Source organism: Tripterygium wilfordii, chromosome 15 (assembly GCF_013401445.1).
Source record: "Tripterygium wilfordii isolate XIE 37 chromosome 15, ASM1340144v1, whole genome shotgun sequence".
Lineage (NCBI taxonomy): Eukaryota > Viridiplantae > Streptophyta > Magnoliopsida > Celastrales > Celastraceae > Tripterygium > Tripterygium wilfordii.
Genome location: NC_052246.1, coordinates 6,689,784 through 6,707,725, shown reverse-complemented (window position 1 = coordinate 6,707,725; position 17,942 = coordinate 6,689,784). Strand labels below are relative to the sequence as shown.

The following is a 17,942-nucleotide window of genomic DNA, read 5'->3' as shown; positions in this document are numbered from 1 at the left end:
TGCCAGAGATGATGTATGGGAAGTCATTTCAAGGGTAGGTAAGGTATTTGTGGTCAACCTTGTAACATTCTAGTATAAGTATTATGTTTTTTGACTTACAGGAAGATTAGTCATTCAGTACAAACTTTAGTATATGTACAATGATAAGGATTCATAATAGTGACGAAGTTTAGTATATGTACAATGATAAAGATTCATCATAGTCATAAAGTTTAGTATATGTACAATCATAAGGATTCATAATAGTCAGCAAAAATTCTTCCCAAGCTTTGTCATCGATGGTGTTACCATTAACCTGTCAATGTTTACTATTAAGTGGCAAAATATTTATCCTTTTTGCAGCCGTTGCAGACATTGACACATGGGGAGGTTCAAAGGCAAAACGCATGGGGAGGTCTGAAGGCAAAATGCATATCTACCTTAGTTTCCATCGATTGGAACATGTCATTTGTTGGTATTTTGAGCAGCATACTCTGTCTCTGGAATGATGTGTATTTTCTTATGTAGTTGGTTCTGCATATCTGATTCCCTGTGAAATAATGAATCAAAGAAATTGATTATGAGTGGTTGGACAATGATATAAAGAAGTATGTAGAGTCCTATGTATGTAATTATTTGAGGATCTCTGGTAATGTAAGTTGCTTTCTAACCTTGTTCTTTTATGCTGCTTCTTGTTGCTGAGCAGGTGATGTTCGTCCTCTACGATTCTTATCTCAGGATTATGACCTATAAGAGAGGCGAGGAATGTTGATCTATGGAAAGAAAACGTAGTCAATAATGAGAAAGCGTTAATACAAAAACGTGGGTGAAAGTAGAGAAGGCTAAATAGAAGTCACAAACATTGTTGTACAATGAAGAAAATGTGGTGTAAAAGTGGTGTCATCTATGGTTTGTTACCTGGTGGTGTCTCTTTAATGACTTGTGAGATATTGAATGTTAGATCTGGCATAGTGATTTCTCGTTCATTAATTGAGACTGTGAATGTGTATTTTTGACCACAGATTTGCTCGATGATGGGTGGCACAACAATTCGGTTGGAAGAGGGAAGATTAGAGAGTTGAGTGGCTAGTACTTTCACCAACTTCTCCACATGTTTTCCAAACATAAAGAAATGGGCTTCACCAGAATCATCAGCAGCTATGGCATCCAATTTATACCTTTCAAAGATTTGAGATTGTCTAATTAATTTTTTTTTTTTTGTGTTTTTCTGAATGGAAAGAAGGAAGCGTTAGTAAGGTAACGGAAATTAGTTATGTTCTTACCATGGTATCGGAAGACTTTCTATTGGGCCACACTTCCTGCAAGAAAGGATGCCATCATAGTTTGTAACTCCTACTTTGCACTTTGAACATGCATTGTACCACCATCCTCTACTTGTGTCAATCTCTTTTATTGTTGCTTCACAGATAAACTTTTTCCCCTGCCATGATTAGAAAATAATAATAATTAGGACGACGAAATGTGTTATTGATTTCTTGCATTGTTAGTTGTGGTGATGTTGGTTAATGATGTACCAGATCAGCAAATCGATCCAGACGAAGTAGCTCGTAGATAGTCTTTCTGGAACTTATTGCAGCATTGACATGACTTTGTTTATCTTCTGGAGATTGGGCCAATGTTGTAACCTCAAGTGGATAAGCAAGTCTACATAGAATTGAATGATTAATAGTAAGGGAGTAATGTATGATTATGTTTTTGAATATTAGCAATAGAGCAAAGGATTTTTTAGCAGATTTTTGACCTGCTGCGGAAAGCATGAACATCTTCGGTGTCTAGATTTAAATATATTCGTGTTGCTGATGTGCTTGATAGTGTGGTTTCTCCTACAATCATAGACCATGAGCATGTAATTGGCAATATACAATGTATAATTATAGTGCATATAAATTGCTGTTAAAGGTCCGAAATGTATGTGGGAGTCATTGAACAATATATATAGATATATACCCAGCAGGTTAGGCATATATATGCAATATATGATTTGTAGGATGTAGTACTTCTTCTTATTTGAGGTCTATATATAATGACATTTTTTTGTTAGATTTAATGAAAAAGGTAATATGAAGCACCTAAATGGGTGTAGAATTCCATCTGATAGTTTTAATAACGTAAATATTGAGAATACTTAAGTATATTTTGTTCTCAGCCGTAAATTTTAAGATTAAATATTAATTTTTAAGTAATTTGTGATTCTCCACAGAAGAGGTGTAATATTTTTTTTTCTTAATTGACATTTCATTATGAGAAAGAAGAGAATAGTAGTTGTTTTGCTGATAAAAATGAAGCATTGAACATTAAGGAATAAGAGCTTGTTAAATTACCTTTAAATGCTCTTATAGTCATAGTTGTAAGGACTGCAATGAGAGGCTCTTTTCGTGCAAGGTCAATAACATTTTTTTCATCAAATCCCTCTGCATTTGTCCCCCAAAGTGTGACTGGAATGTCCTTCATGCTATAGACATTAATAATTTTGTAAGTCGTGACATGTAAGTTTGGTGGTTGAATATTCGATATATGGCATAAATTTGATCACTTAAATGTTTCCCCAGGAAATATATGTATCTATTGATTGACATTTGATAGTAAAAATAGGGCATACTATGATATTGTTGGGATGTAAACTACTTTGTCTTCTATGTGTGTGTGTGTTTATAGAAAGATATGATTGACTAATTAGGGAATTGAATTATAAGTGAATCTGACGCTATGTATGTGGCAGTTAATTTGTTGTTGTGTTTCTTTTGAATAATCATGACATGCATAATTCTATGTTTATTTATGTATGAAAAGAAAAAAAATGTATGTTAATTCCATAAGGTTTGAGTGATTTGATTGTTCCTCACCTCAAGGTTTGAATGATGAGATTTTTTTTCGTGACATTTCTCCCATTTACATAGGCATAGCTGACTTTGGTGACTGATGTGAGATGACCAACTATATCTGCAGAGTTCAAAAAGATGATTAAGAGATTGGTAGGTATTTTTTTTATTCTTAGAAGGCATTAAGATAGAGAAGTTGTTGTGAACTTTTCATACCTGTGAGGTACATATCATTGTATAATCTTGATTCTAGTTCTTTGTCATCTATCAGAGAGAAGCTGTGATTTGGGATATGCAGTTGATGATCCATTATCTCTTTTATTATGCTCCATGTCCCAAGACGAATCATAAGCTTGTGGTGGCATACACGAAAGTTCTTTTTCGCAGCTGTGACAATGAAGTTGGAAAATGTATAAATTTGTCCTTCTTTAATTAGTTCTTTCATTCGGGCCGCATCTTCCTTTCGAATTGATCCTTGAATGGCCATCGCCTGCTCCAATATTTACATAGTGTTAAATGAGCATTATATGGCTTACTTGAATGGCTACTGTGCGTTCAATATATATTTTGTTGGCAGTCTGATTATTTATAAAGTTAGGGTAAGGATCAAAAATATTTTCATACCTGATTGTCAACCAACATAAAATCAACTGACATTAGTTGATCTTGCATTGTTGGATTTGTGGCATCCCATATCTTTGTCACACGACATGTAATCTTGTAGTTCCGTTGTCCAATATGTAATTCTGCCAATGGAGTGGAGTCCATAGTGTCGAAAACCTGCATTGGTGAAAATAAGAAGCACAAACTGTAAGGTATATTGTTTTCATCATTCTGTATAGTAATATGTTATGTATTTTTTGGCATTGGGAAAAGAAGAGGAAATACCCTGCTGTTTGCTAAAGGTTATAAAAGATTTCATCATAGACAATATTTTTGGTATACAACATTGGTTCATCTGTTGTGTTCCTTATAAGAATTCTTAGGCCTTTATATGTTGTAACACGGGACAAAGCTATATATAATTGGCCATGAGTGAAAATTGGCTTCAGGAGATATAGCCCAACTTTGTCTAGTGTTTGCCCTTGACTTTTGTTTATGGTCATGGCATAACACAATCTAAGAGGGAACTGTCTTCTTTTCATGGTGAATGGTCATTTTGCTTCTGTAGCTGTCATTATTATCCTTGGAATGTATACCCTGTTGCCTATATGGGTACCTGAAATAATATTGGCTTCTACAACTCTTTCACCCAGTCTTGAGATTATTAGCCTTGTTCCATTGCATAATCCACTATTCTGATTGAGGTTTCTTAACAGCATCACGGGCGAATGTATTTTCAACTGAAGTTCATGATTTGGGACTCCATTGAATGTTAGAGAATTTAAGAATTCTGGTGGATAAAGAACATCCATATCATCTGATGCATTGTCATCATTAGAAATGTAATCATAGCTAAGATATATTCTTTGTTCAGTTGGTATCAATGACAATACATGACAATTTAACTCATCCACTGCTGCATTTGTGCCTGTTATAATAGCTCTTTGCTTTAAGTATAGTGGGTCAGAGTACATTGATGATAAGTTATCATAAACGTCAGATGTGATAGCCTCTATATCTCCTATTTCATAATGTACTTGAAGATGATCTGGCACCTTAATCCACGTTGGATAATCTTCTTCCTCATCCATTTTGGTTGCTTCAATTTTGCCCTCTCCAACATCCAAGAGCCACTCAGAAAAGGAGGCCAATTGTAGTTTCTCTTCATTGCTTAAACCCTTTGCTGATAATCGCATATTTGTCTTCAAGTAAAAAATTTTACAGTGCTTCCATAGATTAGATCTAGCAATACATGCATTAACAGTGTCAAACCTGGAACCTTTAGGACCATTGGAAGGATTTGTCTAAAATCACCACCAAGCAAAACAACCTTTCCTTCAAAAGGTCGATATGTGCCATCTAATTCATCAATATCTAGAATGTCATTTAATGACCTATCGAGTGCTTCGAAGCAATTACGGTGTGCCATAGGTGCTTCATCCCATACTATGAGACTTGTTTTCTCCAAGAGATCAGCAAGTTGGGTCCCTTTTTTCATATGGCATGTTGAGTGGTCATGGATATTTATTGGTATTTTAAATCGTGAATGAGCTGCTCGACCTCCAGGTAGCAACAAAGAAGCTATTCCAGAAGATGCAACGGCAAGAACAGTTCTTCCTGCTGAACGCAAACGACTAATAATAGCTTTGTACACAAAGGTTTTGCCAGTTCCTCCATGACCATAAAGGAAAAAGAAACCTCTTTTTTCAGCATATACTGCATTTAAAATTGCATCATATATGTTCCTTTGTTCGATGTTGAGCTGCTGCTCCATATTGTTAGCACAAAGGAGTAGTTCATTTATGTCATAAGTCAGTTCTTCTCTTAACATAGTGTTGCTGAGTTGCTACACCAATTTATTCGTAGGTAGTGGTAGATTATAGTCACTAAGACAGGCTCCATTCTTTGATAATATAGCATCAATTTCAAGTAGTACTTGATCTCTGATGTGTGAAGGTGATATTGTTGAAGGACCCATGGCAAATCTATTCTGGAGCTTGTAAATGATGTCATCCTGGAAATTGTTGAGATGTGCACCGAATAACCTTTTTGAATCAACAACTTCACAAAACATAATTAATGTCACAAAAAGAGTCCCGAGTTCATGAGAAGTAGCCCAATTGGCAGCTTCGTGAAGGGAATCATGCCATTCTCGATCATTTCCAGTTAGTCCCATTGCATTGCATGCTTCCTTAAATGTGTTGTATGTTGTTCCATTCACAGTTCTTATATCACTAAAATTAGTTGCTCCTTTGACATAAGCAAGCTGCATCCGCAGATAATAAATTTCTCCCGCAGAAGGGTGAACGTAGGATATGCGGCCGATTGAATGTCCTCTTTGCCTGCGCAACCAGATTTTATTTGTTCCATCCCACCTCCAAAATGAAGGGAATTCAATGTATGTTAATTGACAGGCATCAGGAGAGATAGTGTTTGTGAACATCCACTCTGTCAACATCGTTTTCTCTAGACCAGGTTGATGGAGGACTTCAGTAATATTCATATCTCCCCGAAAGACAATGTTATTCATTTGAGGTAAGTGTATGGTGAGATTTTGCACAACAGGATACTTACAATGTATCTCAAACTCAAATATCCTCCAAGCAGACTCATAGGCACATAGATACCTGTAGTCTATATATATCTTTATTTCATCAACTACCTCTGAATTAATTGGTGAAATAGCATCAGCATTTTCTTGGAGAAGAGCTCGTGTCCTATCTGGGCCTTTATTAATATATTTAAATAGATGTTTTATGGATTTGGACTGGTTGCACCATTCCACATTGATATGGCCTTGATATTTCAGCAAAAGACCTTTGTTATAGGGGACAATAAACCTATTATCAAGTGGTACTCCTTGCTTCATTACAGTTTTACCGTCATTGCGTCTCCTATAAATTGCAAAATCATCTTCACCGATAATAGTCTCATTGCAACATCTTCTAGGGAAGTGCTTGGAGCATTTTCCATTCTTCATACATGGTGCCTTAGGATTTGCCAAACCGCAAGGGCCATGGAACATAAATCGTGACACAACATTGAACAAATCGGGTTCTTTTCTGCAATCGGGAATCTCCGCAGAAATGATTCTGTTGATATCATCAGATGCTGGGAATTTGTCATTTTGGTGCAACCATATGATGATGTGAACATGAGGTAGGCCTCTTTTTTGGAATTCAACTGTGTAAATGGCGCCAACAGCTTGTCCAAAGTAGTTACGTTGTTTGATATCCCTCATTAACTCTGCTAGCTTCATGTCAAAAAAGCGAGATATAATATCAGGTCTATCCTATGCTTTTTGACCTGGAATGAGATTGAGTGCTTGACGAATTTCAATCCATTGAACATTGCATGTAAAAGTGATAAAAAGATCGGGATTTCCTCGTGATCGGCAAATTGCCATAGCATCGTGATAGTGTTGGATCATATATCGTGGGCTGCAAGTGAAGCTTGAAGGTAAGATAATACGTTTGCCAATAGATTTAGCATTTATATCACCTCGGAGAAATGCATCTTGCATACCACTATAGATTTCATATCTGAAATGCTCTTGTTGATATTTGAATCGAATGTATTGTAGTCTTTCATCTTCTATGCATGTAAATGCATCCACAATATATTGTTGAAACAATCTCCCTCCAAGAATAACTGACCCACGACCAACGTTTCGCTGCTGCAACATATAGGCATAATATTCACGTCTGGTAACGAATTTTCGTTTCAATTTAGCTGCTCCAGGGGTATTTTGATAAGGGATGTCAAGTGTATAACCATCTTCTCCATATGGAAAAAGAAGAGGATATTGCATCGCCATGAAGCACGGATGCAAATCATTAATACGCTTCAATGCTCCCGATTGGTGCTCCACAATTATATCACGTCCTTCTTCGCTGCTGCCAAGCTCTCCAACAAATAAGCCAGCAACTTGAGGGCCAATTGGTGAGTTGTATTGCATTGTATCAGTGAGACGTTTCTCACAGAGCCTTAACGACAGAGAATGCATTTCACCATTTCTAAATCGATCCCTTGCCATGTGAAAGATTTTGACCAAGGCATTAACTCTATCAAACATATCTATAAGTTGGGACACAATAGCTTCATCGATATGAGGTTCTCTGCCATGGTCACCAATAGCAGCAACTCTATTTGCAATTTCATTGTCTGTGTCATAGATGTATAGTTGAGCAAATTGAGGCCTTTCACCAGCCAGAGGAAGTAATGATCCAATCATATGGTGATTTTGACCATTTAGCCTGAATATATAAGGGGCGTCACCATCATTGATAGATCTGTCAATCTTCCCACCAGTAGAAGTCAATCCAAAGATGGAATTATAGGCCCTTATTTGCTGTCGAAAAAGCTTAGAAGTCTCACTGCCATTATAATCTAATATAGACTTCAATGGTTCAGGAGGTTCTCTGAGTTCTGGAAGCTTAATCCGACCTTGCCTACAACAAAGGGAGTATACCGGGAGTTGAGAGCCACCAATTTTGAGGCGCTCTTCAAACCAGAAAATAGCCCCACAATATTGACATGCATAGTCTGGTCCACCGAACGTAAAAGGAATAGTGTCAGCACAATTTGTGACAACATCAAATATTCCATGATGAACTGCTTGGCGCTTATTTGTAGATCGTGGAATAGAAGAAGAAGAGGCATTGAGAGAAGCATATATGTCACATGTGCTTCTTCTATTCCTCATAAGTTGCCTACGCAAATTTCTATTTTGTGTACTGCACTCCCCTTTTTCCATCCTAAAGACATTTAATTAAATAATAGTAATTAAAAGGTAAAACTAACTCCCACTTTAAACAACAGAACATAGCAATACATTTATAAAAGTACTGAAAGAAAGTTTTGAAGAAAAAAAATAACGCCAGAGTCTACATTGAACCGTAAAAGAGAAAGTGGCATACAAAATATTGATGTAGTATGTGGAAAGAATTAATAGAACTATAGACAAAGAAAGCAAAAGACTGGCCGGATGATTAAATAATGAGAATAAGTTAAAGCACATACCTAGTTTTGGGCAAAGAGTGATGAAGATAAGAGTGATGGAGATTGTCTAGCAGTGCAAAGCAGACACTTCGTACGTCTTATTGTGCAAACAATCTGCCCTCTAAGATCAATCAATGGATGAATTTCTTATTAGAGACGTTGGTAAATTTTTGTATGGGTTTTACAAAGCTGGAGTTGAAATAAAGCATGATTGGAGGAGACCAACCACAACAAAATTATTGATTGACAAAGCAGAGACATGAAGACAGAAAGTAGTTATTGAAGTATTGTCTAAAAACAGAGCTGCATGAAAAATGGAGCAAGAAAAATAAGTTTCAAAAAAACTCAAGATTATATTTTCTTTATTTCACTCTTCAGTATGAACACATTTTCCCCTCCTAGACAAATTTAGTGAAATGATATCATAAAAGCTAACGAAAGACACTGTGAATTTAACGAACTAAACATTGGTTTTCATTTATTCAAGCACACCAAAAATTCCAAAAGGAAAGGATTTTTTATTGCTAACAATTATCACTTTTTAATAATTATAGGGCTCACTCAAACAAAGCACGCCATCATATACATATACATAGACATAAATATCTACTCATAGGATAGCAAAACAAATTTAAGAGCAAACCCAAGCATCAGATATAAAGTATGATGGAAACAGTCTACTAAAAAGTTGGGATTGTCCTCCCTTTTTTTGGGTAAAAAATAAAATCCCCCATTGTTTCTTAAACATATCAACTTTCAGGCTGCAAGAGAATAAGCATCACTATCTATCTTGTTCAAACTCTTCAACAGAACTTCTCCTTGTGAAAATACTACAACCCATCCCTTCTTTCTCCCTCTATTCAAGTCTGCTGCTTAATTTACCAAGGTATCTAATACGAAATTCATCCATTCATTGATGTCAGAGTCTATTGGTTTATTTCAACTCCAGCTTCATAAAAACCATAAACAAATTAACGAAAATGTCTCATATGAAATTCACCCATTGATTGATGTTAGAGAGACCATTGTTTGCACACTAAGACCTACGAAAGCTCTGGTTTCCTCTCCTTGATAATCTCCATCACTCTATCTTCATCGGTGTTCATCGGAAACTGGGTATGCGTGCTTCTCCACCTTATGGTTTTTGAGACGAAATGACGAAAATAGCATACAATAGCAAAGGCACACATAAAATCCAAGCAATTCACAAATAGAAGCAATTGATAACAACAAATCAAATGAAACAAATAACGAACACAACACAGAAGAACAAAAGAATCTACGAAAACAAAAAATAAAAAAAAAAACAAAAAAAAAATCCGACTCACCTTAACAACGGAAGATGCCGATAAACTACCTCTGTGAAACTAATGCAGCAATGCACACCCACGCAACTTGATCCTCACACCACTGCAAAAGAGAACAACTAAAAAATCACACCATAAACACTTTACTCATCACCTCCAACGAAGATGAAAAAGAGCCAAGGAGCACCAACAAACAACTCAAGAATCCGACGATGATAAACGACTTCCACCGCCGTGCAGTGCTGATGCTGCAAACACCAAAACCCAGAGGGAGAGAACAACACAAATGACTCCACTGTGAACACCCAGGTGCATGAACCGCAGGCCGCACTGCCAAAGTGAAAAAGTCGACAAAGAAAATACACAAAAAGATTCTCACACAATACGACAACAGAAGGCCACATGCGGACAAAATGAAACATGACCATCAACTACCAACCACAGCCATCAAATGAAATTGGAACAAACACATCCAACGGACAACTGAGTCCAACGAAAGCCCCAACCGCGCAACTACGCAAAACACCTCCGGACTCGCCACAAAATTCAAGGAAAACTTCGGCTTTTAGAGTATATAATAATAGATAGAACAAACACATCCAACGGACAACTGAGTCCAACGAAAGCCCCAACCGCGCAACTACGCAAAACACCTCCGGACTCGCCACAAAATTCAAGGAAAACTTCGGCTTTTAGAGTATATAATAATAGATAGATAATAGATAATAGATTTATTCAAAATAATAGTTGAATCCATTAAACAAGCCAAACTCGAGCTTGGTATAGGTAGCTCTCGAGCTGAGCTTGAGCTCAAACCTATTATAATAGTAACGAGCCAAGCTAGACCATGCCAAAAATAGGCTAGGCTCGTATACAACACATGACAGTCAATAATAATATTCAAAAGGGACATATGTCAATTTTTACACACTTGGCCGATATCATCTTTAATAATTTCTTTGTAGATGGAAGATATTTTTGATATGTTAACATGTGGCATGCGATAAATTTGTATGATATTAGCCGGATATTAGTAAATGGGGCCAGTATTAACACCTACCAAATTAGTATGTACACCCAACTTATTTTGAAAATTTGCGCCAGTACCCCTTTTTTCTTGAAAACTTGTGGAATGTCATTTATATCAAGGATGGGGTCTGCTGCTATTCATTAAGAATAACAACCTCCTGTTTGGGTTGTAATTTCAAAAAAAAATAGAAGGCCCATGTGTTGAGTGTGTGCGTATGATATGTATTAACACTGTGTCTATCACAGAATGTCCCACATCGGTTGTGTGAGTCCCTCCTTTACAGTAGATAAGTTCCTTCTATCACTTGACTTTTAGCCTATGATGAAATACTCATAGGTGTCAAGTGTGTAGTGTTGTCTTATCATGTTTGGATTGTAGTTTAAAAAAAAAGAAAAGAATAACAACCTCCTCTTTAATGCCGAACAAAAAAAACCTTATTTCTTTAATAAATCCCATCCATTAAGTTATATTTAAAAGATCCTAAACGCCTATGCCGCCACGCAAGTAATTATTACTCTTTACTTTTGCTTCTCCACTGCAACCCCTTTTCTCTCTTTCCCACACGTTTCTTCTCTCTCTAGAACCCTCCATCTCCACGGATGCAAGTTGCAGGCAGCCGCAAGAACATCTCCTCCATCTTCATCGGAAAGAGTCAACCCTCGCTTTCTCTCTCTATTGGTTCTGATTTACTGTAGTTGCAAGAACACGAGCTCTCCTCCATATCTCTCCTCTCTTGTCCCTCCATATCTCTCCTTCCCCCCACCGTGCAGTTAGCTGATGAATAACAGCACAGGCGATGGTTTTATGCTTTGTTTCTTTCTGAATTCTGAAACGTACGAGCTCCTCTGCTGTGAAATCAATGGTGGATGGCCTCCGAATTTGGGCTGACTATCTAATCGAAGGAAGCTCCTTATTGATAAATTACATTACTGTTGATGTCATCGGGTAGGAGCGTATAGGCTTCCATGGTGTAGGAGCAGATTTCTACAATCGTTGAAAGGTCAACTTTTCTTCCTGTGGGTCCATTTGCAGCTTTGGATCCTGTAAGTTTCACAACAAGGCAAACCGTGAAAGCTCCTTAACCGGCTTGGGGGTTGCTGGTCGTGGAGGCTCCGATGATCAAGTTAGTACTTGTCGGAGATGGAAGACCGGCTATCTCTTAAATGTTTTTGTCTGAATGGGTATTCTGTGGAGTTGGTCGAAAGTGTTTTTTTTTGTATTGTCTAGTTTGTTTTTGTAAAAAATGATCGATCCCCCGGATATGAAAAGAGGGGGGTATTTATAAAGAACAAGGATCGACCTCGGGAATTGTGTGTACATTCCAGTTATACCATTGGACCAACTTGTATGAAAGAGGTGTATAAAAAGTCTACTATCCCGGTTGTGTCAGGGTGAATGATAAAGCAACAATGTGTCATAATTAAGACAGGTGTCGATGAAAGTATGGAAGAATTGTAGGCGGTATTTAATGAATAGATACGTATATGAAAGAAAGTCATACCTAAGAATGTGAGCCAGTCACACCTATAAATATCGGCTGTAGATTAGACTGATAAGGACTGCTTTATGAGTGAGGTAGTCCGAGTAATGGCGCTCATATGTGGCGTCACCATTACTCTGTTCTGGCTACTGGGTACCTGCGGATGTCTTGATACCTAGTTCCATCATGCTAAGGAAGGATCATAATAAAGTGACCAGTCTGTAAAGTTATAAAGATCCTGTAGATAAGTATCAGAAAATATGACAGTTTTGGTGTCAGAATACTGTTTATATCACTTAACAATGATGTAAAGATCGTATATGGACCCAAAGATAGGCTTTTAGGTTTGAGCCTAACTGTGATAGTTAACCTGCGAACCTAGATAGTCCAGCTTATCTTGTAGTTATGTGAACATGTTAGGTCATACCATTTTTGGCACCTACACATGGGATGAGAAGAGAGACAATTAATTATTTTTTCAATAAAATTTACGGGGAGAGAAAGGCGGTATTGGCATGGACACAAAAAACAAGTGGTTTTAACATGTTTCTCAAAATAAAGTTGGGTGCATTTACCATTTTTTTGGTGCATAAACCGGCCCCTTAGTAAATTATAAAAGTCAATTTGGATTGAGCGATTTTGAGTGAAGGAAGAGAATGGAAAGGGCAGGGGAGAGAAAAAATTAATAATACTTTTTTCTCTCTCATTTTTAGATAGACAAAAGAATTAAATAAAATTGGTTTAATTTATTAATTTATCATTATTTTTATTTTAAATTATTATATACAATGATAAAATAAGTTTTTAACTTATAAATAATTTAATTAGTCATCCATCCTCTCCAAAATGACCCAATTTTGAAGAGTAACTATTTTGACAAAAATTTAATAAAATCTTCTCAATTCTCTTCAATTTTCTCCTCTTAATTTTTTCTAAACTATCCAAACAAGATAATTGAAATAAAACTCTCTCTTCTCTTTCCTACCCACCAAACCCCTCTGTCTAAACATACTCTAAATGAAATTCATACACAACTTGTCAAAATCAATAAACATTGTTATCATTATAATAGATATATATAACTTGATGATGTAAATTAAGTTATTGGCCATTTTGAATTTACTCATGGAATTAAATTAAAATTTTAGCTAATATTTTCAGATATTACTTCCTTTCATAATATTTTAAAAAAGTAGACTGAAGGACCAACTAAATAGTTTTTCAAACTTTAAGGGAGATAATTTGCTGTTTTTATATAGTTATGGGGGTTTAATAAAAAGTAAAGCAAAGTTGAAGGGCTCCAGTTACGTATTTCGTTTGTTTGAAGCAATTTACAAGACCGTAAAGATGGTTGTCTTACAAAGGATAACGTCTCCTATGGAGGATGGAAAATCCAACAGAGACTGACAGAGCTCATGCCGAGCATACAGAGGATAACAAAAGATGCAAACCCTTCTTCAACCCTGTAAGTTTCTCTCGCTCCTCAACTCTTCTGAACAACCTTGTTTTGATTTTGTTGCTGTCCACAACTCGATTCGGATTAGAGCTTCTCAAAGCAACCCCAATTCACCACTTCAAAAAATCCCAACTTTCGGCGCATTTTCTCGCAAGACCCTAGTCGTCTCAAACAATTTTCCGGTTTGGAGAAGTACCCAAATTGTCTCTTGTTCTCAAAAGCATGTTGTAGATAGTGTTTGGAATTCCCAATTGGCCGGAAGGGCTGATGAACCTAGAATTGATGAGAATGATGAGCTTGAATTGCTGAACAAGCCGTCTCCATTAAAAAATGGTTCATCTTCACTAGTTGATAATGAATCCAAAAAACTTGATGAGGAGGAGGCGCTGGCACCTTTTATGAAGTTCTTCAAGCCTAGAGATTCTTCTTCACCAGAAGCCGAAGAAGACAATGGTGAATTAGGTGTTATGGAGCAGAAAAGTGAGGTAAAAACTGATGATGAGGAAGCTAAGAAGATTAATGTTGAGTATTATGACCCAAAAAAGGGTGACTTAGTGGTGGGTGTGGTTGTGTCTGGGAATGAGAATAAGATTGATGTGAATGTTGGGGCAGATTTATTGGGTACAATGTTGACCAAGGAGGTTCTTCCTTTATATGAAAAAGAGATGGAATACTTGTTATGTGACTTAAGCAATAATGGTAAGGAGTATATGGCTGGAGGGAAGATGGGAATTGTAAGGAATGATGATGCGCTGAACAGGGAAACAGGCCTTGGGAGGCCTGTAGTGGAGACTGGAACTATTCTGTTTGCGGAGGTCCTCGGGAGAACATTGAGTGGGAGACCGCTGCTATCCTCTAGATGGCTCTTCCGAAGGATTGCTTGGCATCGAGTGAGGCAGGTTCTTTTCTCACTTATTTCGTTTGCTCTTTTATGGAATCTCCAAGATCTTGCTCCATAAATTTTCTTTGTAAATTCCATTGGAATGCATTTTCCTTCAATCGTTTGATGATCTATGAAGCACGTGAACACTTAATTTAGTACAAAAGATAAAAGATAATGCGAGAGATGTTATCTGCTTGTAAAGATGAGACCATAATACTGTAATGTTTTATTACATTTTAGTTTCCAGCTATCAATTTCCATGATGTCGTGTAACTTCTGTTTCTGTCTCTAGACGATTGCAAGATTCAATTATATTTATGTAATTTTACCATCTCGAGAGCAGATAAGGCATCTCAATGAACCCATTGAGGTTAAGATTATGGAATGGAATACTGGGGGCCTTCTCACGAGGATAGAGGTTTGTGTTTAATTTTCTTATCATCTAATTCCTTTATTTAAGCTTTCTCTGTGCCACATCTAGTAAGATTTTTCATGTTTGATTTTTCAGGGATTGAGAGGTTTCCTTCCAAAAGCTGAGTTGGTCAATAGGGTCAACAGCTTTACTGAATTGAAACAAAATGTAAGCTGAAATTTGGTGGGATTCTCATTGTGTACTTCTGCTAGTTTAAGTAGAGGTTCTTTGATTCCTTCAGAAACATATAGTTGCAAAGTCTTATGCAAAAATTAGAACAACCTAATGCCATAATATTACTTGAAAGTATAAAATGCCTCCTGATCTGCTGCAAAAACCAATGGTATTAATGGACTGACTTGTATGTAGCATATTGCTGTTACAACCAGTGGTTCTTGAAGTTCTTGAAGAAGCTGATGAGAGGCAACCATTTTAAATTAACTTTTTGAAGCATGATTTCTTGTAATTTTACATGTAGATAAAGTTTCATGGAAGATTATCTTGAGTTCCTTGAGTTCCATTGAGATGCAAAACCCTTTAGCCACCTGCGTAATGTATCATTCACGACTCTTTTGGAATAGTTGCAAAATGAAAGCATATCTATATGATGATAGAATCCAGACATTTGGTTCATCTACCTACCCTTACATTTTTGCCCCTGTGCCTGGCTGACATGCTGCATAGTTGATTACTTGATTCCCTTATGACGCTGGTTTGTTCTAATATATCCCATAAATTGACTTACTGTTGCTGTGTGGATTGCATTCTTCTCATGTTTGCTGGTTTCTTGGTGATGTAGATTGGCCGTCGAATATTTGTCCGGATCACTCGAATAAATGAGGATACTAATGACTTAATACTAAGCGAGAGGGAAGCATGGGTTAGTTTTCATGACCCATTCTGTGTTACTTCCTTCTAGGAAAGAAAGCTGGATGACTTTGGGTTGTTGCAGGAAAAGTTGCATCTTAAGGAGGGAACTCTTCTGGAAGGAACTGTCAAGAAAATTTTCCCATATGGAGCCCAAATAAGGATAGGTGAAACTAATAGAAGGTACAGTATAAAGTTGGGCTTGCAATTTTTTTTTGCTACGATGCTAAATGCATTTCAACTTATTTAATTTTGCTTGTTCTTTGTTGAGAAACAAAGAAAGTGGACCAAATTTAGAATAGGAAAGAAAGGCCAAAAAATAAGGAAGTTTTCTGCCAATGCATGCCAAACATAATCATAAATTGCCCAAAAAGAAAATTGTAATCTTGAATTATATTTATGGATTGAAACTAGTTCCTCAAAATATTATGAATTTTTTGGAACTACTCAACATTGTTTGTGATAATCGCTTTGATAGTGATTTGGAATACTACATATTAGAATATGGAACATTAAGGAATCTGTATATATTTTCTGCTAAAATTTGTGTGTTCAACTGTGGTTATGCCAACTCATCTTTTATGTGTCTCGCTGAAGTTTGAAAATATGTGTGTTATACTGTTATCTTTGTTTTTGAAGTTATATTATTCTTTGTCATAGCAAAGAGCTATCCTAATTTTAAGTAATCCTTTTCAGTGGGTTGCTGCATGTCTCCAACATCACTCGTGCCCAGGTCAATTCAGTTGATGAGTTACTTAAAGTGGATGAGAAGCTGAAGGTTCTGGTTGTGAACTCAATGTTTCCTGATAAAATCTCTGTCAGGTACTTAAGGATGAATCATTTCGTTTTTGAAGTTTTTCTTGAATGTTTTACCCTTTTGTGCTACTATCCATGAGCTACTTATAAAACCCATTTTCATGCAAAAGTTTAACTTCTTGGAGTCCTTAGTTACAGTAGTTATTAGAAGTTCTGTTTAAATTTATGAAAAATGCAATTGAGCCAAAGTTTCAAAATAAATACCGTTGCCTCTTATGCTGGAACTGTGGCTTCACTTTGTCAAAGATGACAATAGAATCTCACGAACCTAATCTTGTGTGTTAAAGAGTTGTTTGTAATGGATTTACTGATTAAGAATCCTGCAACCTGCATTACTATCGTCTTGAAATTTTGGGTTCATTTTGATTCACTTTCTCTTCATCACAAGTTTTGTTAAGATTTTACTTCTCGTACGTCTTAAGATCATTATAAATTTTGCAACCACTGCACAAAAATGGTGCTCTTTATTTGCAGAAGTTTATCTATTGAGGGGCACATGACAGCGACTTTTTGGTTGCAGTTAAAACTTTTTTGGACATGTATTTTCAAATATTAATCTTGTTTCATATTGTCTAAAGTCTCAAAAATTTGTTGATTACCGACAACGGATGACTGTCGTTACTTATTTTGCTTCTCTGGTTTGCAGTATTGCTCACCTCGAAAGTGAACCTGGCCTATTTGCATCTAACAAAGAGGTGCGCACTTTTTTATCCAACTTAGATCTTCTGCATAATTGGCGGGAGTATTGTCTGAATCTTCATGTTCTAAACTCGGACCATAATTGAGAGATAATGTATGCTTTATGTCATTAGAAAGTATTTGCCGAGGCAGAAGAGATGGCAAAGAGATACAGGCAGAAGCTACCTACCGTTTCGCCAACTCATACGTTAGAGACACCTTCGACTAATGGTCTACCTTTTGACAATGAAGCGAGTTTGTATGCAAATTGGAAGTGGTTCAGATTTGAAAGAGATAATGAAGTGCAATGACCCTTGAAGAAGTTGACAATTTTAAAACTAATGGAGAGCTGTCCTTCCAACCCGGTGCATCCTCCGTCTCTGTATGCTCCACAGAATGGAGAATTGTAGAATGCCTTTAAGGTCATTGTTTCACAGAGTTAATTAAAAACCTTTTTGACCTATGTTTCATTCTGGTTGACAAAGAATCCATGCATACCCGCTTATGGTCACAGCTTTCAACTGATGACTTCCACTTTAAAAATGTGGAAGACAAATGTGTTATATGTACAAATCAGATGTTCTTTCATT

General features: G+C 36.6%; 3 protein-coding genes across 3 annotated transcripts; 1 reads left to right on the top strand and 2 right to left on the bottom strand.

Moving 5' to 3' along the window:
* Positions 1-429: 429 nt before the first annotated feature.
* LOC119979820 (replication protein A 70 kDa DNA-binding subunit-like) lies at positions 430-9,961 on the bottom strand. The gene is made up of 13 exons (XM_038822449.1): positions 9,922-9,961; positions 9,752-9,833; positions 8,445-8,544; positions 3,444-3,599; positions 3,036-3,309; positions 2,844-2,940; positions 2,322-2,452; positions 1,742-1,823; positions 1,515-1,644; positions 1,263-1,420; positions 898-1,157; positions 651-726; positions 430-529 (listed from the first exon to the last, which is right to left on the bottom strand). Exons 4-13 carry the CDS (start codon positions 3,585-3,587, stop codon positions 445-447), a joined length of 1,437 nt encoding a protein of 478 aa, XP_038678377.1. The 5' UTR covers positions 3,588-3,599; positions 8,445-8,544; positions 9,752-9,833; positions 9,922-9,961; the 3' UTR covers positions 430-444.
* Positions 3,974-6,681, bottom strand: LOC119979819. The gene is made up of 3 exons (XM_038822448.1): positions 5,359-6,681; positions 4,695-5,268; positions 3,974-4,605 (listed from the first exon to the last, which is right to left on the bottom strand). Exons 1-3 carry the CDS (start codon positions 6,679-6,681, stop codon positions 3,974-3,976), a joined length of 2,529 nt encoding a protein of 842 aa, XP_038678376.1.
* A 3,616-nt stretch (positions 9,962-13,577) lies between the features above and the next one.
* LOC120016089 (protein PIGMENT DEFECTIVE 338, chloroplastic-like) lies at positions 13,578-17,942 on the top strand. Its single transcript, XM_038868683.1, has 8 exons — positions 13,578-14,595; positions 14,923-14,997; positions 15,088-15,159; positions 15,791-15,871; positions 15,944-16,041; positions 16,555-16,680; positions 17,321-17,369; positions 17,487-17,942. Exons 1-8 carry the CDS (start codon positions 13,684-13,686, stop codon positions 17,661-17,663), a joined length of 1,590 nt encoding a protein of 529 aa, XP_038724611.1. The 5' UTR covers positions 13,578-13,683; the 3' UTR covers positions 17,664-17,942.